This window comes from Magnolia sinica, chromosome 19, assembly GCF_029962835.1.
Source record: "Magnolia sinica isolate HGM2019 chromosome 19, MsV1, whole genome shotgun sequence".
NCBI lineage: Eukaryota > Viridiplantae > Streptophyta > Magnoliopsida > Magnoliales > Magnoliaceae > Magnolia > Magnolia sinica.
In genome coordinates this window covers 10681729-10709444 of record NC_080591.1, presented here as the reverse complement: position 1 = coordinate 10709444, position 27716 = coordinate 10681729, and the positions used below count along the sequence as shown (strand labels likewise).

Genomic DNA, 27716 nt, shown 5'->3' with positions numbered 1-27716 from the left:
GTGCGAATCGCTGTAGTGTGACGAACAGGCTCGTGAGTCTCGATTCCTCTCTCTCTCTCTCTCTCTCTCTCTCTCTAGTTTCCGCCATTATCGAAACTCCGACCCTTATTCAATTAGGGTTAGGGTTTTCTTATTTTTTGGTTCTTCTAGAATCTTTTAAACAAATGTGATTCTCCTCCTCCTCCTGAAACAGAAAAGAAAGGAACAAAGCCCCGCAAAAGATGAGATCTTCCTCTTCTTCGGGAGCGATCAGCATCGCTGCCAGCACGCAGAAGCTCGATGTCGACAATCGGATCTCTCTTCGTTACTACTATCGCATCGCTGACAATCTTCTCAAACAGGTCTTTTTTTTTTTCCTTCTCTTTTCTTCTCTTTTTTCCCTTTTTTTTTTTTTTCCGAATTTTGCAGTCGATTCTGTTCTGAGTTCGATGTTTTTGCATATCGACTGAATTCCATTTTGTTGGAATTGGATGTGTTTATTGAATTTATCAGCACTAGTTTTTTGTTGGAATTTTTTTTTTTTTTTTTTGTTAGAGATTTTGATTTTGGATTGATTTGGAATGTGAAATTTGAGTGGGACTCAGGCTATTTATGTAGGATCTCATTTGTAATCTGGTAACTTTAGATTGCTGTTTGGATGCCGTCAAAATCAGGATTTGGGGGAAAGAAAAGCTGTTTGGGTGGCTTATATTTTCTTCAATTTGAAATTCCACCCCAAATAATTTATCTCATTACTTGCACGGAAATCATCTCTTTTGCTTGAGATGTGTTCGTTTGTTGGGCAATGACACAAGTCATGAGCTGAAACTGTTTGAAATGGAACGAGTCAGGGTTAGTTGTACAGCTTTTTATCTCTAGGTGACCTGCATTCCAAAACCACTTGTTGATCCATTCCTATACCAGAACATTCATAAAAGTTTTTTGGGTTTGTTTGTTGAAAGATAGAATATTTATAATAGATAAAGAAATACAATTTGCAAAGATCAGACAAGGAAAAATAATTGCGCTTGAAATATTTAAAGACCAACCCGCCAAGCAATTGCATGCCTTGGACACTTCACCTCAATCTACAAGTTTTACTATCAAGTGAAAATGATCATTCCCATCATGATCGGATTGGTGAATCTAGACATATGTTGTCAATCCCTTATTCGGAGCGTGTAGGTATTAGGCTTGATATGCTTTCAGAATGCTTGTTTCCACTCTTGCTCTGGAAAAATTCATATACTTTAAAAGGAAATGTATGTATATATGGGTCCTAGGTGAAGTAGGCCTATAGCAGGTTGTAGCCTATAGGTGGTGTTTTAAATATCAACAAGATCGGCCGATATATCCCATGATATATCTTGTATCCCACCTGTGCGATACGAAACATACAAGAAGTGAGATATATCCCACATGTTTGATCTGGTGAACATATATATATATATATATATAAAGACCAACCCGCCAAGAAATTGCATGCCTTGGACACTTCACCTCAATCTACAAGTTTTACTATCAAGTGAAAACGATCATTCCCATCATGATCGGATTGGTGAATCTAGACATATGTTGTGAATCCCTTATTCGGAGCATGTAGGTATTAGGCTTGATATGCTTTCAGAATGCTTGTTTCCACTCTTGCTCTGGAAAAATTCATATACTTTGAAAGGAAATGTATGTATATATGGGTCATAGGTGAAGTAGGCCTATAGCAGGTTGTAGCCTATAGGCGGTGTTTTAAATATCAACAAGATCGGCCGATATATCCCACGATATAACTTGTATCCCACCTGTGCGATACGAAACATACAAGTAGTGGGATATATCCCACATGTTCGATCCGGTGAACATATATATATATATATATATATATATATATATATATATATATATATATATTCAATCCTTTTGTTTTTCCCTTCTATAAATCATGTTAAATCAGTGTCAAATTGTTACAGATCCATGATTTTTCATGTTTTGCATGGCATGAAAAATCATGGATTGGGAACTTTGATTTTGAGATTTGGAGGAGAAGGACCGACTTGAGGAAAATTGGAAAAAAAATTAAAAATTAAACATGTATGTAACCTAATTTAGTGATTCTTCTTTTGCTTTTGAATGTATTGCTTGTGTTTCCACATGTCTTCTTACATTTATAAGTTATATGAATAGACTTTGAATATACTTGCATCAATTCAGTTAGACAACGCATAGATTAGGACCCCATACAAAGAAAACTTATTTTGTGCACTTGTTTTTTGTAATGTTTTGATTTGTAAGTGTGTATCGATGTCTTTTTTAACAATCACTGAAATTTCGTTGAAAAATTTGACCAATTTCCAATGTTTCCCCATGTTTCCAACAACGACAATACATTACGCGATACAACTGATATATCACATGCAATAACTGATACATATTTGTATCCCAAGGGTGCGATACGTAACGCGATACTGATATTTCGAACATTGCCTATAGGTGATCAGTCCTTTTGTTTTTTTATTAGTAAAACATGAATATTCATTTTCTAGGATATGGACTGAAAACATGTATACAAGTTGATGAACTTCAAACCACATCCATTCAACTTAAAAACAAGCGAGCCCCTTAAAACAGCATATGGAAGAACAGTAACTAACCAACCTTTGTGCTTTGGAGTTTGCAGAAAACAGTGTGCCATGATAGTAAAATAAAGCCAGGTAAACAAATCTCCCCTTTCTCCAGCCATGCTTCTTGCTCTTTCTAAATGCTTCGCGTCGTCTTACACTCACGGCTTCCTTACCGATCTGGTCGAAAGTGTCCTATCATCAGAAAAGTATACAAAAAAAATGTTGCTTGAAAGGAAAGAAGCACCAACTCCAAAAATTAGCTGCTCATTGGTTTAGAACTCCATAATGCTAGGCATTGCATTTGCTGGCCTTGATGTACAATAACCATAGAGAGGCCTTTTTCTTAGCATACATCTTGCTGCCTCACATGCTCAGGTGTCAGCCTGTTGATAAGCTCTGGTGAAGCATAGGCTCATTCTTGTTTAAAGTTAAAGCGGGGTAAAAGGCAGCCATTTGGTAGGCGAGCATTGGGCTCTTGGAGTTTTTCAAAGAAGGGATGCGCACATGCCGCTAGCGAAGTGCAGCAAAGACTAGGCGATTGATGGAGAGGTCGTGAAACAAGATTTATCACTTTTGGAGGCATTTGTTTATGGAAAACCTTAAGCCAAGGATCTTTCTAAAAAAAAGAAGGGAAAACCTTAAGCCAAGGATGAGGTTGTATTATAGGAAACCTAAAGTCAATATAATTAGGATTTATACAACGAATTTCCTCCCAAGCTGGAGTACCAAGAACCTTGATGATCTCAACCAGCTGGTCCACTGCACTTTCTCCGGGAAATAACGGCTAGCAAGAAGCAGCTCAGCAAGAATGACCATATATCAATTGAGTTTGTATATTCTGTCGAACCAAATCTAAGCCATAGAGCCTGGTGGTAATGAGAGCATATGTATGGCATGTTTGCTTCTCCCTTTCACTAGAATTTTTGCACTTCCATAAAAAAAAAAAAAAAAAAAAGCTTGACTAGGTGTCACTGTCAGCTTGTTGATATGCTAGGCCCCAAAAATTTAGTATCTATAAAGTTTCACAAGGATAAGTGGCATCTGCTTGGTACTGCTTCCGAACCCAAGACAGAGTTTCTGGGACATGTTCCATGACCAAGCTGAGGAAAAGCTCTTCCTTGCTTGGTCGAGAAGAAACAATGTGTCAAAGAGACCACGTTCGGGTGATCCATTGATTGTAATTCCTGGTCTTTACACCATATGTCCTATAAGACCTTTTTTCGTAGATGTAGTCTCTCCAGTCTCCAAGCATTTAGACTAAAAGACTATTCGAAATGACCCGTACCTTGCATTTAACTAATGGTCCAATTGGGTTCACCATTCTTTCTTCTGAATGTAGTGGAAATGATGTGGCACCAGTGACCAGATCATTCCCCTCTGGCAGCAGATGCCGATATTTTGTAGTTGTCTCCCGTGTTTAGCAGGCGAGATGTGATCTTCACTTACTCATTCTTTGGTGGACAAGGCCCTAGAAAAGGTGTTATTGTGCATTCTAGGATTGATGGATCCTCCCCCATACTTCCCTCACCTGCTCTCCCCAGTGCTGATCGCCACCCCCATTTGGTCTCCAATGGTTGTTTGGCTACTGTTTGACTGTCTACATATGTACCATTTTCCCCCTTTTTTGTTGTTTGTTTCGCTTCTAACATAGGTGAGCTTAGTTTTCTCTTTCTTATATACTTGTCAACCAGACAAAAGATTTTTAAATTTCAAGATTTATGATTCATAGTTTAGGATGCCAACCAAGCAAAAGATTTGGTCAATGTAGGAATCACCTATCCAGATCAACCAATCCCAGCATTCGTAATTTCCCTAGGATTGGGAACTATCACCATCCTAGCAGTAGCGGCGGCCATAACAGCCACCACTGTTACCTTTACGATATGGGCCGTAATGGCCATTACGGCTCCCATAATGGCCGTTATGGTCTCTTTTTTGTATTGAATAAAAAACTTCTATCGGCCCCATTGTGGACCATTATGGCCTTTATGGGGGGTGTGATGGGCTGTTACGAGGGCTGTAACAGCCTTTATGACGCCGTAATGTGTAACCGCTGCCACCATTAACAGCCTCGTAACGGCCATTAAGGCACACCATGGTAGAGAGAGCTGCCTCTTGACCAAAGTATTTCTCATGAGGAGTACGAGCATTTGAACTCCTTGAGCTTGTTTGCTTATAAATTGTGCCTTAAAGAATAGAAGTTTCCTCCCTGGTGAGCCCTCATATAAGATAGAACTCAACTCATCAATATCAATATCCTCTTCTACAACCTGAAGTAGCCCAATCCTGCCTTCAACTCCTAAATCCTTGCCTATCCTGTCTTCATTGTAGCCGTTGGCAGATTCACTTGGCATTGGTAAGTTAAACTTTGACTGAGAAGTAAAGGAAACCACCACGGTAATCTGGATTGCATGTTGCTCTGGTACATTCTGCGAGAATGTATATGTAGTATGCTACTTCCTCTAATATGTGGTATGCTAGGGGTTGGATCATATGGGTGGTTTAGGAATAGTTATATATCAAAATTGATATTTGTGATGTATATATGAAATGATGAATGCTATTATTATAAATCTTGTATGCCTAGTATTATATTATATATGCCTGATATTACAAAAATCAAAGAATTAATCTCTACATTATAAAATTATAAATAAAAATGTAAATAGTGACTAAATAAACAATAGCTATCTTGATTTTGGGTCAGTAAAAATAACTATCCAGATCGTGAATGACCCATAATCCAGATTTGGGATTTAGAACAGAAATCATTGGGGATTGGCAATCTAGGTTGCACGGGAAGCAACATTACTTTGGTCATTTGATATCGGTGGATTTGCTTTGAGGACTACATGGATTTCTCCTCCTTACTAAATTATCCACCCTTAATTAATGGGGACTTGGTGGCTGTTATTTTGGGGTTAAGAATTCTTGGACGGTTGCTTACATTCTCTTAAAGGTTTTTGTTATCCCTCATCAGTATTCATCTTCAGCTGCCCATATTCATAGAGAGGGTAATGCAGTTGCTGATGATTTAGCCAATTGAGTATCATTTGGATTTTTTAGACTTGAATTCACACCTATTGGTGTTTGGATCTGTGTGGTGCTTCGATTTTATTGGTGTCATGTTTCCCTTAGAAGGGTAAAGGGTCACATGATCCTGTATGTTGGCTTGTGTGTATTCAACTGAGTTCTTCATAATTCTTGATGGCTTATTGAAAAGATTAGGTGTTGTTCAACAAGATGATCAACATATTTAACCGTTAGCATTAAGATAGGGGCCATAATGGCTGTTATGCCTTTTATTTATTTATTTATTAATTAATTTGAAAAAGAAACCTGTAAAAACTCGCAAAGCAAGAAAAGAATACAGAGAAAAAAAAAAGCAAGAGAGGATGAATTTTTGTTCTCTCTCTCTCTCTCAAAAAAAAAAAAAAAAAAAAAAAAAAAAAAAAAAGAAAAGAAAAAAGGAAAAAGAAACCTGTATCGATCCCTTAATGGACCGTTATGAGTCATTTCTCCTGTAACAGTTGTTACGGCCGTTACAGAACCATTTTTTAGTATCTTGAAGGTGATGCATTTTCACCCTTCAATTTCATTTTGTGTGGGAGACTGCTAGTGGATTGGTTGGGAGGGCATTTGTCTTGGGTTCATTGGAGGGTTCAAGAGTGGTTACTTCAGGTCCAGTGGTATCATACCTTTAGTTTGCCGACAGGCACCCTTATGCTGTTGGATATCAGTTTGTAAGGATATCTAGTTCCCAAATGCTTTAATACCAAATATTGAGGCCATGGACTAAAAATCTCAGTTTCAAGTAGTTCAGGCAAACACATTCTTACCAAAGAATGTTCTGATGCATCATTGAATACATGTCAAGAATACAAACAAAAAGATAGATTTGTGGGTTTTCCCTTTTTCCTGACATTTTTTGTCATTTTCTTCTTTGCCAAGAAAAAGTAACCCCCCCTCCCCCCCTGACAAAAAAAAAAAAAACATATTCAAAACCTTGCTTGCTGGCCAATAAGAATAACAGAATCATTTGAAACTCATTTGAAACTCAAACGATGCCAATTCAACCGTAAGGTAAGCCAAAGAAATGCAAACACCTAAGTGACTAGAAGGAAATGTTCTACGGGAGCATTTGGGTAATAGAGGAACAAGAAGCAGGATTTATTGATCACATGAATGCCCACCGCACCCCGACACTGACCACCATTCCACCGCACACTATGCTATGGACTTAGATCGGTTTCAACGAGTAGGTAGCCTTTCTTTTCCTACTCATTTTTTTTGTCCCCTCTTGAAGTTCCTTGAACTTAGGATGCTGGATCACATACTCATCTCAAGAACTATTCATTCGTCAATCAGTCGCCTCTCTATGTAGTGCAATTCTGACAGCCCAAGAATTAAAAAAGTAATTAAAAAAAAAGCTACAGGAGCCTCCGATCACACAACACACCATCCATAGCTAGACCTTGTTCCCAACCCTACTCCTAATCCCCTTCTTAAACTTTACATCCACCATGCAGATCCCTCTCAATTTTCACAATCTATTTCCCCTTTAACAGGTCTAGGCTGTTGATGCTCCTCCCTCTCGTAATTACAACGGATCGGGCCTCCATTGGTTTGGGCCTGGATTTGAACTGGTTAGCTAGGGTGGGTCTATTCAGAATGTTCACTGTGCTTGGCCCGAGCCGCTCAGTTGACAGTCCCATTGTATTGTGCCTCTAGAGACCTCGATGGGTCTCATAAAACTTCCAATGCTTCTATCCACCACTGCCTTATGCATGTTAAAGACTCCTAATTCTGAAATCCTCTTCCTCCTTTGGACTAAAGACTTGGTTCCTTCCACCTAAATGGAATTTGTTCCCCTCGCACTATCCTTACACATGAAATCCCCCTAATTCCACTCTATCTTTAACTGTCCCAACAGGGCAGGAACTCTTATATTATTATTATTATTATTTTATTTGATTGAGCAAGAACTTTAAATATTGACATGATGTATATTGGTATGCTTTCCAAGATTCTACAATATGGGAAATCTTACCTCCTAACACTTCACAAGGGTGTTTTCAAGAGGAGACTTGCATCAGTCCATACGACAGGATCCCAAAGTTCCCTTTCAGTCTTTCTGGTATAAATAGGAAGTCTTTAGCAGCACCAGTTTCCTAACAAGCTAAACATCTAGCTAGTCCATTCAAGTGCCTCTCCTCTAATGCCACTCCCATGAGAAAGCTTTTAATAAAGTTTTATGCTCTGAATAAACACCACCTCCAAACATCTAAAAGAAGTCCTCAAAGAAGAGAGTTGAGCTGGAAAGGAATCTTATTTTGGGTTTTGATCTTTAATACATGCTGCCTTGCTTGATTAATTGAATCAGGCTTAAATCCCGTGTTTTAATCTCTAAAATAGGCCTAAATGTTATGGAAATGATTTTTTACCGTTCCTCTATGCTATGGATGAAGAAAATAGGTTAAAAATAGAGAGACTGAAAAAAAATAATGTAGAAGAGGCTTTTCATATGGATTTTGCAGGTCGACAATTCACCCCATTGCTCAGATTAGCCTCAGCTGATACAGTTCCGATTCGATGCTGTTTTCCTAATCGATGCCTGTCATGTCCCAAACCTACTTCTGTTTGCATGTTTACCTGTGTTTTCTTTCATTGTTCTACTTTTTTTCTCTTTTTATTTTATTTTAATTTTCCCTCTTGGGGTGGTGCTGATTATTATGATATTTGTAGTAAGAAATATTCTGCTTTCACTATTAACCTTGTAGAACTTTGATTTCCCATATTAAGGGTTGTGATTCCTGTGGGCTGAAAATGTTGACTCTGTGCAGGCTGACATCTATCGAGACGAGAAGAATATAATAGATCTGTATATTATGCTTCTTCGCTTTTCAAGGTCAGAAATGAACCTGACCAGCTTAAGTTGTTTTCTACTTTAACTGCGATTGGTCATCATTGTTTTGGCTTTTGGAAACTATTATCTTGAATATTAATAATCTGAAGAATAGGAGTTCATTATTTCATCAATCTTTTTCCCTTTCTTTGTTTCTTCACTATGAAGGCTCAAAGTTGTACGTATTATCTTTCTTTCTACTAATGCTACAACTACTAATATATTTATTGTTATTTAATCTCATAAGCTGTGGTCATGTTTTTCTGTAGTCCAAAATCCAAATAGTATCTGACTAGTTGACTTTTATCTGCTACAGTTTGATCACAGAAACTATACCATGCCATCATGACTACCAGGTGTCTTTAAAAAAAGAAAGGCTTTATTTTAAGAAGGTATTTTATTCATGCATTTTGGTTTTGTTCATTTAAAAATCTCACATGTGAGTATGCCTGGTGCAATTTAATTTTTGAAATTCTTCATGTAGAGATTATTGAATGCCCTAAGCGAGCTGGAGACACTGAAGCCTGTTGTTCAAAGCCGCATTGAGGAATTGAACAGAAAGCATATAAATCAAGTAGACGGACATGACCAGGTTCACCAAAATTTTGCCACCAATTCTTCCTTGGAATGGCCTCCTATTAAAAAGCAAACTCCAACAAATTATGGAGTCAAACAGGTAAAAAGTCAAGGTCTTCAATGTACCACTGGAAATGTGATATTACACTGATGCTATTACATTGCAAATAAGAATTTTAAACTTTTTTTAAAAAAATATTTTATTTGAATATGAAGAATTTTGCACTTCCCAGAATCCATTTACTTTTGAAAGGGCCCAATCGGATGCATGCACCCAATGTTTTTAACCCCGATCAAAGGTCAACCAATTTTCGTGGACAGTACAGTCCAATTGGTCCAACTGGGTTGACCCATGAAGAAGAAGAGGAAGAATAAAAGAAAAGGAGAAGAAAAATAAAGAGAGAGAGCTATTTGATACTGTGGTAGAGTATGATGGTTGAAACACAAACACTCAGAAATTGTATATGTGGCATACATTAACTCAAAATGAACTGTCTAAATTGCAGGACCTAACATGTCTCAAAATTAGATTGATTGAGCTATCCTTACGTCTGATGATGGACATTTATTCATTGAATTCAGACCATTTAATACTTTAGCTTTCTACTGTCAAATCAGTATTACTGTTGGCTTATGACCTACCTAAATACGGGTCCATGACTTGGAGGGTTTAATTTGAGTTGCTTGTATTCCATGTGTGCAATCGTCACAGTGCCTGCATATCAACCATGACACTCTTCCAGTGTCAAGACTTTGAGGAATTATTTTGTAGTTGAGCAGAGTATGATGGTTGATACACAGGCACTCATAAATCGTACAAGTGGCATGTAGTAACTCAAAGTAAACCATACAAATTCTGGGACCTACCATGTATAATTGGTACATCAAAATCAGATCAACTGACCAACTTTATCCTCTGAGCAATGGGCATCCATTTGTTGAATTCAGACAATTCAGTGATTTACACTTCAACCGTTCATTGAATTTCCACCAATCTCTTAATTTGAAAATTACGTTAGTCTGACTTTTTGTTTATGGTCTATCTAAATAGGGGCCCATGATTTGGTGGTTTAGTTTGAGTTACTTGTATGCCACGTGTACAATTTTTTAGTGCCTCTCTATCACAATCACACTCTTCCAAAGTATGAACATGTTTCTTATCAAGTATTTGAAATATCGGTATCGCGTTACATATCGCATCCTTGGGATACAAATATGTATTGGTTATCGCACAGGATATATCGTCTATATTGGGTAATTTATCACACTTTTTGGGAAACATTGGGAAAATAATTGAATTTTTCAATGAAACTTAAAGGATTGTTAAAAAAGACTTTAATATACACTTTTAAATCATAACATCTCAAATGAAGTGCACATAATAGGTTTCCTTTGTATAAGGTCCTAAGCTCTGCGTTGTCTGACTGAACTAATGCAAATATTCAAATTGAATGCATAACATTTAGAGTGTATGTGATGATCATTTCATCAAACACTCCTAAAATACTTTGAAGTTGGTTGAAGGGAAATTTCGAAAAAAAAAATTCAATAAAATTTTTTATATTAATTTTTAATTAAAAATGATTTTTATTTTCCAAAAATTGACAAGGACATAACAAATCAATAGATGATCCCTTGTACCTGCTTGATTTCATGTTTGGGGTGCAACATTGTAAGCAATTTGGAAGAAATTGGGGAAATTTTAAAAATTTCCCAATTTTCCCCAAATCGGACCGCCTACACTCAAAATTTGAAATTAGAGTTTTTGTGATGATCATTTCATCAAATACTCCTAAATACTTCGAAATTAGTCTCAATTGATAGCCAGTTGAAGGAAAATTTTGGAAAAAAAAAAACATGGAGAACATGAAGAACAATGGATATTGAAATCAAAGCTCCAGCTCTATGATTTTTCATGCAAAACATGACGAACCAATAGATTTATAAATTGTGAAAAATAACTTGTAGTGTAAAGTACAAAGCATATAGCGTAGGCTATATAGCATGTAGCATAGGCTACATGCGACTAAAGCTATGTTCACTAGCCACGTAGCATTAAGGCTAAGCTACGCTACATAGTGTAAGTATTTAAAACAGTGGGCGTAACTAATCTTGTGAGTAGTTGCCCAAGGTTCCAACGAAACCTACACCCAAATAACTATCCATTCCACCATCCACAAGAAAATGTCCAAAATATCCTGAGGATTCGTGCCAAATTTTGAATTCAAACTGAACAAGTGCTAGACACACGTGCAGCCCTGCAGTGTTGCCTGCCTTAATGGATCCCGGCCTTCCATATAGGTCAGGCCCATGTGCACTGCATCGGTATTCTATTTTATGCTTCTATCTTTATGCATATTATGGTATGTTCCTCTTACAGGTACACCAATTTGTTGGACAAGATGGTACATCCCAGGGTCCATGGATTCAGCGAGATAAGCTGTCACAGTTGCCAGCAGCAGAGGACCAATTTCGCAAATTGTAAGCGTCCTATTATATAGTCTGCATTACAAAACTCCATACAACTTGTGTGATTGTGTATGCTATCTACAGCCTTTAATTATAAAAATGGGGCTTATCAAATCTGGAAACTGCAGCAAGAAGTTGCAAAATCTTGAATAAGTATTGAAAAAGGTTTAGGGTAAGAAAGATAAGATATATAAGAAAATGATAAAATGAAAAGAGGAACTGATGCTTATTGTAGAAAACGACATAGAGCATGCGGCTTGTCTTATTCAAGGTATTCAATAACGGTAATGGTGGCCGTAACGAATAACGATACGGGCCATAACAGCCGTTACGGCCTTGTAATGGTCAAAAAGTTATTTTAATGGAAGAAATTGTATCAGCCCTGTATCGGACTGCTGTGGGCCTTTTTTTTTTTTCCCAGAACGGCCTTTACAGACCCATACCACGTAATGGTTCCCACTGTCACTGTTATGGGTATTACATATAACCATTTTTGAATACTGTGATCTTATTACATTAACAACTACCATACATCATTCATTATATGATCAACAACTTTAGAGTAAGATATCCACTTTGATCAGAAATTTTCTTCAAAAACTAAACAACAGTATGCTATGGATTTGTGAAATTAAAGTTCAGGCAGAAAGAAATGAAGTATGCTTGAAAGGGTAATTAACATGCTGGAGTAGAGATGAACAAGTAATGTTTCCATAGTCCCACACAGAGCTTGACACAAAGTTAAAATTCCCTTAAATTACAGTTTATTATTGTGCAAACTCAATTATAATGCCATTAATGCTGAATGTCTTGTAGTTGGGGTGAATCCTTCCATATTGAAAATTGAAGTAACAAAATGCTTACAGAATTTAGTCTCGAAGTCATCTTGACCAAAAGCTTTGAGCCAATATGGGAGGCAAAATGTGCCCTTTGGCAGAGCAATCAATAGTTCCACCCATAACTGTTATACTGTGCTATTGTTCTCTCTGAAAAGAACAAAGGAGAAAGATCATTTTCTAAATCTGATAAAAGTAATTATACTTAATATGGAAAATATTTTCTTCATTGTTAACCAGATTCTGGTTTTCTGGTGTGTTTTCTGGGGTTCAATATTGATTTCTGATGTTTATTTTTGGTTCTATTTTCCTTTATGCCGAATTCCTAACGAGTAAACTTGGAAAATAAATATAAAGTTGGTTTGTTTGTGATGTTATACTACATCTTATTTAAGCTTCATTCATTCAAATTTGGTTGTGTTCTGCCTGATATTCTACAGATCCCTAAGTATCCCGCCTCCAAAGGAGGAGACATTATCGAGACACTCTATTTTAGGTCCAAATGGGCTTCGAGGGCAGTGGAAGCCGCCTACTATCGATAGAGGGGTAAACTCTAATCCATCTGCTACTTTTTGTTCAGCTGCACTCATAAACAATGCTGACATGTCACCTGTGGATGTAGGTCCAATATCCACGCAATTTAGACTTAACTCCAATAGAGATCCCAAGGTTCACTTTTTTAATTTTTATTTATTTATTTTATATTTTGTGTATTTCACAAACACCATCATTTCAACATTTTAATTTAGGCTTATGGCTAAAGAAGGGCAATGCCTCTTTGCTCACTCTTTTGACATTGTTCTTAAGTCTTTCAGTTATGGTGATGAATCTAGTTCACCTTTGATTTTACATGACAAACAGCTTGGTTCAACCTGCCGAAGATGGAGCTGAGGTTCTAAAAGCTGGTGAAAAATCAGAGCCTGAAAGATCTACAATTGAATCTGTCCTTTCCCTGGATGATGGTAGATGGTCTGTCCATGCCGAGCAACCTTCTTCAATGGCTACCTCAAACATTGTAGAATCTCCTATTCAGATGGATATTATCAGACAGCCTGCTCCTCCGCCTGTACTAGCAGATATACAAAATTTGGTCCCTGTTACTTCATCTGAAGCTTTCGATTCAATAAATGGACCAGCAAAATCCTTTCAGGATGAGCTTATCCACTCTGAATCACCTCTGCAGTTGCACATTGTGAGATTCTGTAGCCTCTTTTGATCCAGTGCTGCATGCAGTTGCTTCTGTTTACCTAGTGCATTTTATCCAGAAAGATTTAATTGTAGATGATGAGCTTCTTTTCATACTGTGGAGTTTCTTATATGCTTCTTTATAGGTTTTCCTGGGTTTTTACCATGCCAATTATTCTTGTATTATCTTTGCAGTCAACTCAAATGATGGACAGCTTTATGAGGCTGGCTAGGTCAAACACCGAAAGGAATTTAGAAACCTGTGGCGTTCTTGCAGGCTCACTTGTAAGTTCAAAAAGAAAAAGAAGAAGAAAAAAGCTGTGTTTAATTGCATCCTCTCTGGAAAAAATATCAATTTAACTGCCATTTACTTTGCAGAAAAACAGAAAATTTAATGTGACAGCTCTCATCATCCCAAAGCAGGAGTCAACATCTGATTCAGTAGGATGCTGTTATTCCTTTTATTTATTTATTTTTTATATTTTTTGGGGGTGGGGGAATGTGACCTTAGTTCTCTTATTAATGATATCGTTGCCTTTTCAGTGTCAAACCATGAACGAAGAGGAAATTTTTGATGTCCAGGATAAGCAATCTCTTTTCCCCCTAGGGTGGATTCATGTGAGTGTCTTCTGTTGCTGCCATGACTTTGCCCCTACTGTTTTTTTTTTAAAAAAATAAAATTAATTAATTAATTAATTTTAAAGAGGTTATTTTCTAATAGTTTAAAAATGAGTTCAGAAGACATTCCAGACAAAATGATGACAAATAAATGAAATGTGCAATTCTCTATTACAGGTTCCATATAAGTATCTACTAACTTATCCATAAAGAATAGGAAAGAGATGTAGACTTCTGCATTTGTGCTAACTTTATAAATTCATCTGCTTGTCTCATTGCACACATAAGATTGGGTTTGAGCTCCCAACCTAAAGTTTGTGAAGCAGTGTGCAATTGAGTCTGGGATTGTCAGTTGTGCTGTATGTGTGCTTGTTCTTTTAAACCAGTTGGTCAAAGGTGTTTTGGATTGCACTGAATGCGACCATTTAATAATGAGTATGTGTCCTGACGTGGCCAGGTGTTTGTCACCTCAGACGTGTTGTCCTGCAGGTTGGGTATCACAGTGGTTTCCGAGGTCTAAAAGGTGTTTTTTTTTTTTTTTGGGGGCGCGCCTGCAGGTGGGTAACATGTTTGCAACAGGGTATTCGGGCTGGTAGTGGTTGTTCCACAAGGTGGTTTTAGATACAAGGGGTCGGCATTTGTGGGTATAGGTAAAAGGTCTAAGGTTCTATGTAGCCCGGCAAATGATGCTATGGCCAGCCTCTGGAAGTTTTCTTTCCATGACTGTGGACTTTGAGTCTAGTATCTTCCACTCACCTGTATCTAGTACCTCCATTATCACCATTACTAAAGGTTTATATTCTTTCTTGGGGGTAACAGTCCTTTTAATCAACCGCAGAGTTTCGAGGACACAGGAAGGACATCATTATTCATGCGTAATTTGTTAGTTCCCTCGCAGTCTTGAAACTTATCAGACTATAGTTGCAGGATCCTTCTACCTAGGTGCCGCTTCCACTTCGAATCTGCTCTTCAGAATCCCGCTTCTCTTCCTAGTTCCACTTCTTACCTACTTGTTTACATTTTGAAAGAGACAATTCCCTACCTTTGTACCCAAATTTGTTGCAACTTTGCCTCATGCTTTGTGCAACTATATAGCAGGCATGTCACATTGTGCTCTTCCTCTTCAATTGGCAGTGTATTGTGCAGATGTTTATGTTCCCATGCTCCTATTTGTTCCTGTCTGGAATGTCAAATTGGTACTTGTTTTTGGTATCTGTGGCCACACCTTATTTCTACTGGCTAGAACCTTTCCATTCCTTTGATGGCTCTTAAACTCTAGACATGGTAACAGTGTTGTCATATGCGATCACATAAGCAATTATGCCATTGCATATGCCATTTTGGACTAGTGGACTGCATATGCCATGGTGGCATGGTTATTGTACCATTTGGGTTTATGTAGTTGCATAGAGAAGTATGCAACCACATAAGCCATAGTTATACGGTTATGCCATCACTTTCAGATGGCATCACCTCCCAATGGTTAGATTTCTGAATTTTGGGACACTTTTTTTTTTTTTTTGCTTCATTATCGCTCACTTTTTACCTATAGATAGAAACTCCCACCCTCCTATTTTCACAACTCTCTCTAATACTCCCATCTCTTAATCTGCCAAGTCTCTTACTCTCTCTCACACTCTATTACTCACATTCTCTCTTAATATGACATCAATAAAATTTATACATTGTTTTTTCACTTATTTTTAGTATATGCATTCATTTGAGTGGTTGTTTGTTGACTCGTTATAATCTAATAGTCTAATAAAACTTAAAAAAAAAAAAAACAATTCCCTACACATAGTATTTTTACATAAATTTTCTTTTATATATATATACATATCAGTGTTTTAAATAGCGGTAGCGTGATGCGTAGCGCTTAGCCCTCTATAGTGTGTAGCGTAAATATGTAGTGTGTGGCGTAAGATACACGATACTTCTATTTTTTAATTTAAAAATAAGACAAATATAATAGATAGTGAAAAAAAAAGGAAAAAATAAAAATAAAAATGCCTAAATGATGTTTCATTTTATCAATTATAAGCATGTTCAAAAAAGCTAGTAGTTATCATTTATCAAAAGCCAATCCACATATATAATCCAAATCAAATAATTATCACATCAACAACTTTCTAAGCAAACCACTTTAATTAATAATGTCTAATTGAAACCACAAGTCACAACTATGAAAAGAAATAAAAATCTCATAGCTTAAAAGCATCAAGTATAATACAAGTGTCACATTCCTCAACATTAGAAACAAAGAAAACGTGAAAAAAATTATAAACAAATAAAATAGTAAAAAAAAATACATTGTAGTTTATGCTACAGACGCTACGTAGCTGTAGTGTACGCTACGATATATATATATATATCAGTGTTTTCAGTAGCGTGTAGCGTAAGCTATAGTGCATGTAGCGTAGCGTAGTGTGTAGCGTGGATAGCATTAACCTACCTAAAATCTCATTTTTTAAGTGTTTTTTTATTGTTAGTTTAACACCCATATTAAAATGATGATGACTTATACCTATGACATATGACACTACATTAAATTAATTCGGACCATCCAAATTGTGGTCCATATCGTAGATAGAGCACTTAGATCAATCTGGACCATCCAAATTGTGGTCTATATCATGAATTTGTGATGTTTCAATAAATAATTAAAAAAAAGTCGTACTTAGAGATGTCTAATGGCAGAGAGAGAGAGAGAGAGAGAGAGAGAGAGAGATTTTGCATGGAAATAAGTGGTTGATGAACCGGATTCGCAGTCAAGAACTCATAAAAATTATGCATTTTGTAAATTTTATCATATTTTTTATTATTTTAATTAAAAATATTAAGAATTGTGTAGCTTACGCTATACGCTATTTAAAACACTGATATATATATATATATATATATATATATATATATATATAGAGAGAGAGAGAGAGAGAGAGAGAGAGAGAGAGAGAGAGAGAGAGAGATGCTCACACACAACTAGTTGGACCGTGAGTGTTGGTCCAACTAGCTGGGCATTTAATGAAAAAATTCCCCCTTTTATACAATGCATACACCTATATTGAGGGATTTTAGAATGCATGTCATAGTTATGTAAAGTGGCATATTTGTTAAGATCTAAGCCATTCATCAGTTAGGATCCACTAAGGAGAACTTATATAGGGACAAAATTTAGATCCATTCATCTTTCAAGTAGGCCACGCCAACGTAAATAGTTTGGAGGGTGAACTTTTCTTTATCAACTATTTCCAGTTGTTTGGTCCACCTGAAGCATGGATGGGCCTAAAATTTGAGCCCTAGGTGCAAAGTGAGGTGACCCATCAGATGTTCGGGGTAGATTTAAAATTAACGGCATAGTCAGCCTACCCGAAGGGGCCACTCTTTTTCAAAGCTGCGTTTAAATCACTCGTGGATCGGTATTACGAGGATTAATTACCAAAACAACGCCACCTCTATGCCAGCATTATGAGCATTAATTACAACTTTAAATTACGCCAAATGGTAATATTTTGGGAACAGGTACCATGCACTCCCACAGATTTTTTACGGACCCATTCTTAAATGTATGTAAGATCCACTCCAACCATTAAACGTGTAATCCAGTGATAGGCTTAGAGCAAAGAAATTAGGCTAATCAGTGGTTCAGATGGGCCACACCAATAGGAGCAAGTAGGAGAGAGACATCTGCTCTTGATTTTTTTCAGGGCCCATCATAAAGAAACTATGAAATCTGTTCCAGCCATTAGATATCAAACCAAAATTAAGCCTGAGTCCCAAAAATGAAGTCCATATATGATTCATGTGAGCCACACTGATGGAAATAGTTTAGAGGGTGAACCTTTCCATATACGCTGTTTCTAATCATGTGATTCACCTGAACTAAGGATGGGAATGAAATTTGAGACCTTGATCTAACATGGGGTGACATACCTAATGGACAGGGTTGATTTTACATTATCGCAATGATGGGCCCACTCAAGCCGTGGGCCCTTTTCCATGCCAAAATGTAATTAGTCTACCATGGAAGCATTGACTTACATTAATTAAGAGAGGCTTCTTTTCTTTTTTTTCATTAAATGTAGAATGGACTATGCACTTATTATAGATTTGGACCATCCAACTAAAAATCAAATCCGTACATTAGATAAATTACATTATCAACTTCTTAGGGGCAAAAAATAAAAATTAAAATGATGATCTTATGATCAAACATGTCAAATACTTGTGAAAATAATGGGTTGTTAATAAAATAGTCCAATGATCTAGATTAACATGCACACTTGTACTTTTCTTAAAAGTGTAGTTTCTTAGTTTTTAGCATATAAGTTCTCCTTAGTGGATCCTAACTAATGAATGGCTTAGATCTTAACACATATGCCACTTTACATAACTATGATATGCATTCTAAAATCCCTCAATATAGGTGTATGCATTGTATAAAAGGGGGATTTTTTTTATTAAATGCCCAGCTAGTTGGACCAAAACTCACGGTCCAACTAGTTGTGTGTGAGCATTTCTCATATATATATATATATATATATATATATATATATATATATATATATATATATATATATATATATATATAGATATATATATATATATTCATTTTTCCTGGAATTTTCACTTTTTTTTCTTAATTTTTTTTTTTTGTCAAAAAGAAAATTTGTTTGGGGGATTGCATCAAAGGCCATTGTTTAGTTTCCGGATGGTTGGCTAGAGTTTTAATTCTCTGTTTTTTCCTCTTTTTTTTTTTGTGTGTTTTTTTTTTTTTAGTTTTTGTTTTTGTTTTTGTTTTTGTTTTTGGGTCTTTGTATTCATTTGGCTGCAGCCTCTAATTAATAAAATTGTCAATGTTCAAAAAAGAAAAAAAATTGTTTGGGGGTTGTGTCATTGCATAAGCACACAACCCCTTCGTGCAAGATCACTTGTGCCATTTGACAACATTGCATGGTAATCATATTTATACTTTCCACACTTTCCAAACCTTTTCTAGATGCCAGCATACTTCTCGATTAATTTATTTTTTTAATTATCTTTTGGAGGTGTTATTGGTTTCCTTTGTTTGATCTTCTTCCTTTCACATGTCACTCGGTCAATAATTCAAATAGGATACTTATTTTGTGTCAGCGAAACACCCCCTCTTCTCCATAAATTCTTTTTTATTTTTTGTCTTAGATCTAACTAGCCAATTGGTTTTTTCAGCCTTAGATGCTCTTTTTTCTCTACAAATTCTTTTCTTAACGTGTCTCTTATTTTTTGTCGGCATAGATATATCCTAGATGCCATATAAAGCATGCCTGTTGGAGTTACTGTCCACGGAGAAAACAACTCTGTGATGTCTTAGATTTATATGAGATGCAAATAGGGAACATACTTGTTCAAGAGAACTTCCAAAGAATAAAACCTCGCTAATGAGAAAGGTTTAGCACTTGAAACTTGATTTTGAGGATAGTCGCTAAATTGAGACATGGTTTATTGGATCTTTGAGGACTTGAATGCTTTAAAGATGGTCTTGGTTGAGTCATAAAAACCTGAATTTGAATTGTTAAGGATACTAGCTGAACTGAGACATGGTCTACTGAATCCTTTTGAGGGCTTAAATAAAGGTTGGCTTTAAATATGGATTCAGGCAAGTCATAAAGATTCATATTACCTAAACTTTCACAGGTATAGAAAAAATCAAATTACACTTATATCTCAGTCCAGATCGAGAAGTCTTACCAGTATCGTCTATTATTCGATTAACTTCATGAACCCTCACATTTATTCACAGACTAGGCTATGTATTTGTGCACTACCACAATTAACTTCACAAACCCTCACATTTATTCACAGACTAGGCTATGTATTTGTGCACTACCACATAAACATGGGGCTTGTTTGACTTTGTTCATGTTTCACACTTCTGCCTGGTACATGGTGAGGAATAAGTATAATGTTTATCAAATGGATTCACTGGACTAGCATGGTCTGTTGCTCATCAATCACATGTATAAAAGTTAGTCCAATATCCATTCGCTCTCCTTTTGAGTTGGAGAAGAAGTTAACATGGCTCTGTTTTATGCATGGAAATTACTTTTCATAATGTGTGAATGACCGTAAGGGGAAGAAAATCTTTTCTTTTGACAAGTATTCGTTGCTCTGTTCATGCATATTAGCATGATATGAAAATGGGAAAAATGATATTCTGGCAGAGCATGATAGTCCAAATTGTGGGCCCCACTTTAGATGGGTCATAAACCAAAAATTACGCTGTTGTTTTGACTGGCCATTTGGCGGACATCTAATGGATGGTCAAAATGAAAAATAGTCAACGGGCCAAATTCAACAAACAAATGTCCAGTAATCAGAGGTTAGGGATCATCTAATCATTCTGATTTTGATTCATGACCCATCTATAGTGGGCCTACACCATGGATGGTTTGAGTTGCATGTGTATGCCACATCTACAATTGCTGAGTGCATGTGCATGGCTGTCCTTTGAGCTTGTGTATCAAGTAACTCTCATATATAAATCCCATCTGCATCTCCGATTCACTATCTGATTATTTTCATGCTTCTGAATTCCATTGAACCAATTTAATAATATTCTTACATTCTATGTTCAGACGCATCCTTCACAGTCTTGTTTCATGTCATCAATTGATCTACACACCCATTATTCCTATCAGGTATGCTCTTTACAGTATCACACTCGTTGCTTCTACAGTCATTCTCAACCTAATGTTTATGATTTTCCCCTTCCATTACTGTTTTCAGCCTAAACGCCTAAACTTTGCACTTGAGGCCTTCTATCCATTTTTTTTTTCAGGTCTAGAGTGTTAGAAGCATATATCTTAGTTTGTTATCAAGCACTGTACCTCTCTACATGTAGATGTACAATATCTAGACCATTGATTTGCTGGCCCTAGTGTTAATAGGCCGTGAACCAAAAATCAGTGGTCAGATGATCCTAGCCAACCATTGAGGGACGTACCGCCTTGATTGTCTGCCATGGGCTGGGCATTTTTCCAACTGCCCTTCTGTAATCATCGAAATCCTCCCATTGGTGGTTAGGATAATCCAACTAGCATGATTTTTGGTGTGTACCATTGATGGCAGGGCCAGCTGATTAACAGTGTGGATTGCATGTGTTTTCCATATGCTTGATAACTGACTTGAACTACCAAGGCCCCTATGTGTGTGTGTGTGTGTGTGTGTGTGTGTGTGTGTGTTCTTTGTTTCTCTCTCATTTTCTTTATTTCCTTCTAAGCCATTTATCTCATTTAAGTCCTCTTGCTGATTGTCATAGATCATGTTGCCGGAAGCCATTGCGATTGTTATGGCACCGAAAGATGCATCAAGGTAGAGAGATGTGCTCTTATCCATACTGGAATTCAGTTTCGTCAAACTTTTGTAATAGGGCATTTCTGACAGATCTCCATGTGCAGAACTCATGGCATTTTCTGACTAACGACTCCAGGCGGCATGTCGATCATAAGGAATTGCCAGCAACGTGGTTTCCATCCTCATGATGAGCCACCCGATGGCGAGCCTATCTATCACCACTGCTCTGATGTTTATATGAATCCCGGTCTCAAGTTTGATATCATTGATCTTCGATGAGAATGGTTCTCGTTCTATGGGCAATGCTCTCTCGTTTTATTCACTAAATCATGTGTGATGATGGGACTCTAATACATATATATTCAGTCATTAGCACATGATATGATTTGTTTTGTAAAAGAAAATCAAATATCAGTTTTGTGAGTATCTGTACATAGAGATTGCCCATATAAACTGGAACTGCTGACGGCCTACCGGCTGTTCAAAACGATGTAATCACAAATCAATAAAATGACACTTTTTGCTCCATGTTTCCTTCTCTACGAAATCTAGTGACATCGTATTGAAGTTTATCAAGAACTTCCATCAGGGCACACTTGTGGACCATTGATCTGGCCATGCTCTGTGATGGATGGTTGTGCGCCCATTGTTGAATGGAGGACTTATGTTTTATTACATATGGATTGAATCTGTGTGCCGTGTATACCAAGATAAGAGTGCCTGGGAACTTAGATACAAGCATTTAGCAGTGGATACTTTATCTTTTTATTTAACACTTTGAATTTATTTATTTAAACCTCAAGTTATTTATGCATTGGAGAAAACCATCCTCGACTACGGCTGGCTGGTTATGGAATTGCAGGATTTTTTGTGACCAATACCTGGTATTCTATTGGGCAGAATGACCATTGGAGATGAAAATGCTGAGGATGGTTGGCTTCTTCGGACTGGTGGGAGATTCATCCATAGCCAAGCAAGTGAATTGAAATAATTGGGACAGGGATTATACCTTTTAAAAAAATAAATAATAATAATATACACGCACTCACACCAGAGTGGAATTTCACCATAATGGGTACTTTAACCCATGACCTCATGTCGATACTCTTGTGAGCCTACCACTGAGCCATGAGTAAGGACCCAACAGGGATATATACCTTGCTTGCTGGAATGGCCAGCATTCTCTTATATGTAGGGACCGACTCTTGATGGTCCAGTTCATTCATATGGCATCATGGATTTGTGGACGAAATCTCCCACCATCAAATAATCCTCGCCCTCTTGTTGGTGACCTCTCCATTTGCAGACTAATAATTGAATGGACAGAGATTGCCAATGGAGATTTTTATTTTACCTTTTTGTAATAATTCCTATTGACAGGACCCACTGGATGAAGAGTATCTATGCAAGCTGCTCTCCATCTGTGAGGAATGCTGATTGAACGGAAAATGCTAATTCAGTCCCAAAATTTGGATGGACTGGCTTGTTTGTTCTTGAGTTTGAGCTGTGCTCGATGAGTTTGCAGTGACTTGACTGAGTCAGGGCAACTCGCCCCCTTCTCGAAATATATTAAATTGAATTTTTTAAAATAAAAATGATGCTTAGGCTTCATTGGGCACCATGGATTTAAAATACCCTGAATTTGGAATCCTCCGGTTGTGTTTGGCACTCGATTCAGAATTTCTGTGATCCAAAAGTAGCTATACAGTATATTTACTATTGTTTGAATTTAATTACTAAATTAACTTTAATATCCCTTATTAGTGTAAGTATGTAAGGTTTGACACAATGATTGCAATAAGCATGTTGAAATATATACTTGGGCCGAAAAAGATGAAATTCTTAGTCTTGGATGGGCCACAAGCATAGGATCACATTTGAGCGACTCACCAACAATTTTTAACCGTTGATTTATATGGACAATGTTTGGACTGCACAGATTATCCTATTGAAGTAATTTTGGTGATGCAGTTGATAATATGATTGTTTTGGGATATCATCAATGGGTCATGTGCCCAATAGATTAGCAGCTTAGTGAACTTCCAACCACAGGAAGTTAGGTGGGCCCATCATGAAGTTTTCTTGAAATCCACCACGTCCATCATTTTTGAAAGAACATTTTAGTTGATGGTCAAAAAAATGATCCAAATCCAAAACTCAAGTGAGTTGTACATCAGGAAAATGTACGAACCGTTGAAACCATACTGGGTCTACCATCTTGTTTATATACCATTCATACCATTCATAAGGTCATTCCTACTGGGATGAACTTAAAACATAAAAATTACCATGATTAAAAACTTCTGTGGCCCCACGCTTGTTTCAATGGTGGACGTTCAATCCTCTGTTGTGTGGCCCACCTGAGTTTTGGATTTCCATTAGTTCTGGGTGCATATCTTAACATGATCTTGCAAAACTTATGGACATGGTGGATTTCCCATAAACATCACGGTGGGCCTCATCTAACTTTCAATCCCATAAAGTTTCTGGATTTGAAATCCCCAATTAATTACTTTATGGCACCAAGCAGACAGGATTTGAAATCCCCCTTAATACTAATTTTTAGATAAAATCTAGTTATTATGCGACTTGAAAAATATAATAAATATCAATTTATTGGGTTGAAATGTTGAAGGGTATCAAATTGATTTTTAATAAAATTAATAATTTTTTAGTAAAATATTTTTATCGAAGTCATTAATTTGTGAGAGGCTCCTAATCATCAATAGAGTCTTCAGTAACCCAGATCTACGGTTTGGATGTGAAAATGGGTGGTAGAAAATCCAAAAAGAAAATGAAAGAGGACCCAGGGAAGCTGAGTCACACTGGATGGAATCGAGTGACTGATCTGAGTCAACCCGCCCATTAAGACTTTCGGTATTGACTCGACCCTTGTCTAGCCGAGTCTGAGTCGACTGGGACGAGTCACATCAATGACATAACGTACTTAGATTCCAAGATAATGGAAGATGTATTCTAAAAGCCGAATGGAGTACAGATCCCCAGTCCTCACCCCAATGATGAGTTTTCAGTTTGTACAAGTGCAGCCCGTGGTTCAATAATCCAAACCGTTGATCTGACGCTACCTACTGTGGATTGAATGTTTCTCAAAAGTCTCCTAGATTGGAATATCCCAACAACCGATCTTGGCCCTTTTCTAGTAAAATGTTTACTTTTGTCATTTTTTTTTCATGACCATCTATGTGTGGGACACAAAAAAGAGCATAAGGGGGAAAATGTCCGGAAGGATGTGAGTGGAGATAGTAAGAAAATATCTAATGACTTATCATCTCATTAAAATGAAATAATAGAGGTAGTAAGAAAAGGCTTGATAGCCAGAGAGCTATGGCACCTGACATAGTAAAATGGAATAATAGAATTCCTGTAACTCACCCGAATTAATTGGGAAAAAAAGACTTAGATGATGATGATGATGAAAAATTAAGGGCCCAAGATTGTCCAAACATATACATTATTGTAATGTGGTACATCCAAGGTGGGGCCCAACATACCAACGGTCTCAAATTCTACAAATTGAAAACTCATATTAATAATGGGGTGAATTGCATTACATGTAAGTAAAGGTAGGGCACAGATACCAAATATCTATGTAAAAAGGTGAGAGCAATCTATCATGAATCATGAAAAGGAGAATGAAACCTCAGTCACCCAATTATTTGGTGTAAAAGCATGGTTACCATTCTTTTGAGTCAATCTACTACTAGTGATGTTTTTGACATGGTCCCATCTATCCATCTCTCATATTTTTTTTGGGCTTACTTTGAGATCCCTTGGGCCACTCAATATCCTGACCATCCATTAGGTGGCTCCTGGAGTGATTAATACATGTTTCAAAAATCACATGGATCAGATGGTTCTAGGCCTCTGAAGACTTTTGGCCGTTGGATGTGAGCAACTTTATATTTACTGTGTTTTACTGTCAGTTAGTTAATTGCTGATCAGATGGATAGGACTGGTTGCTCAGTGTGATTTCCTAGCCATGGTCTTTCATGCAGCTCCTTCCTGATGAACGGTCCTGATTTTGTCAAGAAGTGCCAGGTACATTATTTTTTGGGTGTTGGACATAACATTACTGTCTTTCTAGGACTTATACACACACAGTGATGTACGTCGAACATCAACACTGTGCATTTAATGGGTTCCTTTAGGTTATTGGATATCCCATAAAATCAGCCATATATGGAATTTAAATGTGCCATACCATCCATTACCATGTGAAGGCATGCTAAAACATATAAAATCACTTGGTAGGGTCAGATGAGTTTTGGATGCGGCTGAAACTTGGTCAGACCCTTCATCCAAGTGGGACACACATAATGAATATCTGGATTTGTGAACCACATCTTGGTGGGCCCAATAAATGATTATGAATGTTTTAATGGGAGGGTAATCCCTCTCAACTGTTGTATGTGGTGTGGCCCAACCAAGTCATGGATTGACTTGATTTTTAAGCTTGTGGCCCACCATGGAATGCTGCATCTGACTGATGGGGTAGATGTTCGACACACATAACGATGGGGCCCACACAGCTCGATCTCTTGGAAAGCTCCCCTGAGGTCGACCTCATAGTACCATTTCCACACACATATATATGGCCCACCTCCCCTCCTCTGATCAGATTCTCTCTTTCTTTCATTTTCAAGAAACCGTCCGTCCGTCCCTTTTGGCTTGATTGGTACGTATAAAGGACAAAAAGGCCCACCCTGCCGCCCACACTCTCTTGGCAAAGGGGTTTTGCAAGAAAAGCTTCTTACACATCTACTCCCTCCATCTCCTTGTCTACTGCATATCCTGTGTTTTCAGTTCTGAGAAGTGGTCCTCATGATCCGGTAATCTGGACCATCCATCTCTTGCCTTTCACCATGGATGGACCATGCCTCAGAAACCTACTCGATAGGACCGTACTAACCTTTTGTTTACGTGCATGTGGTTAAGAAGAAAAACAAATCAACGGTCCACGTTCAATTAAAAATAAAGTCCGAAGATGGGTGGCTAGGATCTAACTTTGGGATTTTTGGGGGCATGGTCCATTTAAGGCAGGATGCAACGTACCGATTCCGGTCTGCAGGTCTAAATTGTCAGAAAAAAAGAAAAGAAAAACACGTGATTAGTCTGCCGAGTCCGAGGTCGAGGATCAATAATTTCTTAACGGCGATTCCTGTGATAGTTCACTGCTCGTTTTCAAAATGGTGGTGACTCGTTCACCATACATATGGCATATTTTTCTGGAAATCCATACCGTCCAATTTCTTGTTAGAATGATACTGAGCAGATGATACGAAGAGACTGTTTTTAGGTATGGAATTTGGGAAGATCTAAACCTTTACTTTGAACGATCCATTTGATATCTACTAAATGGAGAGCTAGGATTGCTTTCTTAGTATAATTTTCATGTTATGTTGCATTCTAAAATTTCTCCACCATTTGAAAGGTGTAGATAACTGTGACACATTTAAGGAATACGACTCACCATCATTTTGAATTGATGGTCGACTATCACGGTAGCCCTCTGCTGTGGTTCTTCCCATACCTCATATGGTACAACCGTCTCTCAAAAGTACAATCAATCTGCTCCATTAATCTACTTGGCCTGTAGGTTAGAATACGAATGTTAGAAAATCAAACCGATAGGATAATCCTGTCCGTCAATTTTCTTCAATTTATCTGTCTTCGTTTCTCTCCATCTATAAGATAGGAATCAATTAGATGGATATAATTCTCTGAAAGGAGTGATATTTGATAGGTAACCCATCCATGATAGTTACTAGTATATGAATGGACCTGATTATTATTTCACTGCCGCGTGTACTATGGAAAAGGCAGCTTTACTATAGCTTCCTGGGTATCTTACGGCGAGGATATACCTATTGAAAAAAATTAACACTGCAGGTGAGTTCGTATTATGCTTCTTTATTTCTATTTTTGCCGTCCGGAAATTATCTCGTTAAAGTGAAATTTTAAGGTATGAAAATAGAATTTTTGATGAAAATATCCCTATTTGTTAGGTAGGGTAAAGTAACGGCAAAGGCAAAGGTTTTTTCGTCTCTGTGAATTCACCCATATGAATAAAAAGTTATTTTAATTATTTAAGTGTTTTATGATCAAATTAAAAATACCTTATCTAAAAATACCCTGCCTATTAGGAGTTATTTGATACCGTGACGGGGCATGACACTTGATAAG

General features: G+C 37.1%; 1 protein-coding gene and 1 pseudogene across 1 annotated transcript; one reads left to right on the top strand and one right to left on the bottom strand.

The window, feature by feature from the left end:
- Nucleotides 1–53: 53 nt before the first annotated feature.
- LOC131234416 (AMSH-like ubiquitin thioesterase 1) lies at nt 54–22040 on the top strand. The gene is made up of 14 exons (XM_058231270.1): nt 54–341; nt 8438–8502; nt 8816–8891; nt 8984–9175; nt 11456–11556; nt 12821–12926; nt 13003–13049; nt 13242–13572; nt 13761–13850; nt 13944–14006; nt 14109–14183; nt 20795–20857; nt 21478–21530; nt 21617–22040. Exons 1-14 carry the CDS (start codon nt 222–224, stop codon nt 21633–21635), a joined length of 1401 nt encoding a protein of 466 aa, XP_058087253.1. The 5' UTR covers nt 54–221; the 3' UTR covers nt 21636–22040.
- LOC131235016 (shaggy-related protein kinase zeta-like) lies at nt 3071–4948 on the bottom strand (annotated as a pseudogene).
- Nucleotides 22041–27716: the final 5676 nt, after the last annotated feature.

Bases quoted from the DNA above. Each gene is read 5' to 3' on its own strand.
- LOC131234416 (XM_058231270.1), top strand. From the start codon at position 222: ATGAGATCTTCCTCTTCTTCGGGAGCGATCAGCATCGCTGCCAGCACG. The intron at 9,176-11,455 runs GTAAAAAGTCAA...TTCCTCTTACAG, and splicing joins CAAATTATGGAGTCAAACAG to GTACACCAATTTGTTGGACA. The intron at 11,557-12,820 runs GTAAGCGTCCTA...GATATTCTACAG, and splicing joins GAGGACCAATTTCGCAAATT to ATCCCTAAGTATCCCGCCTC.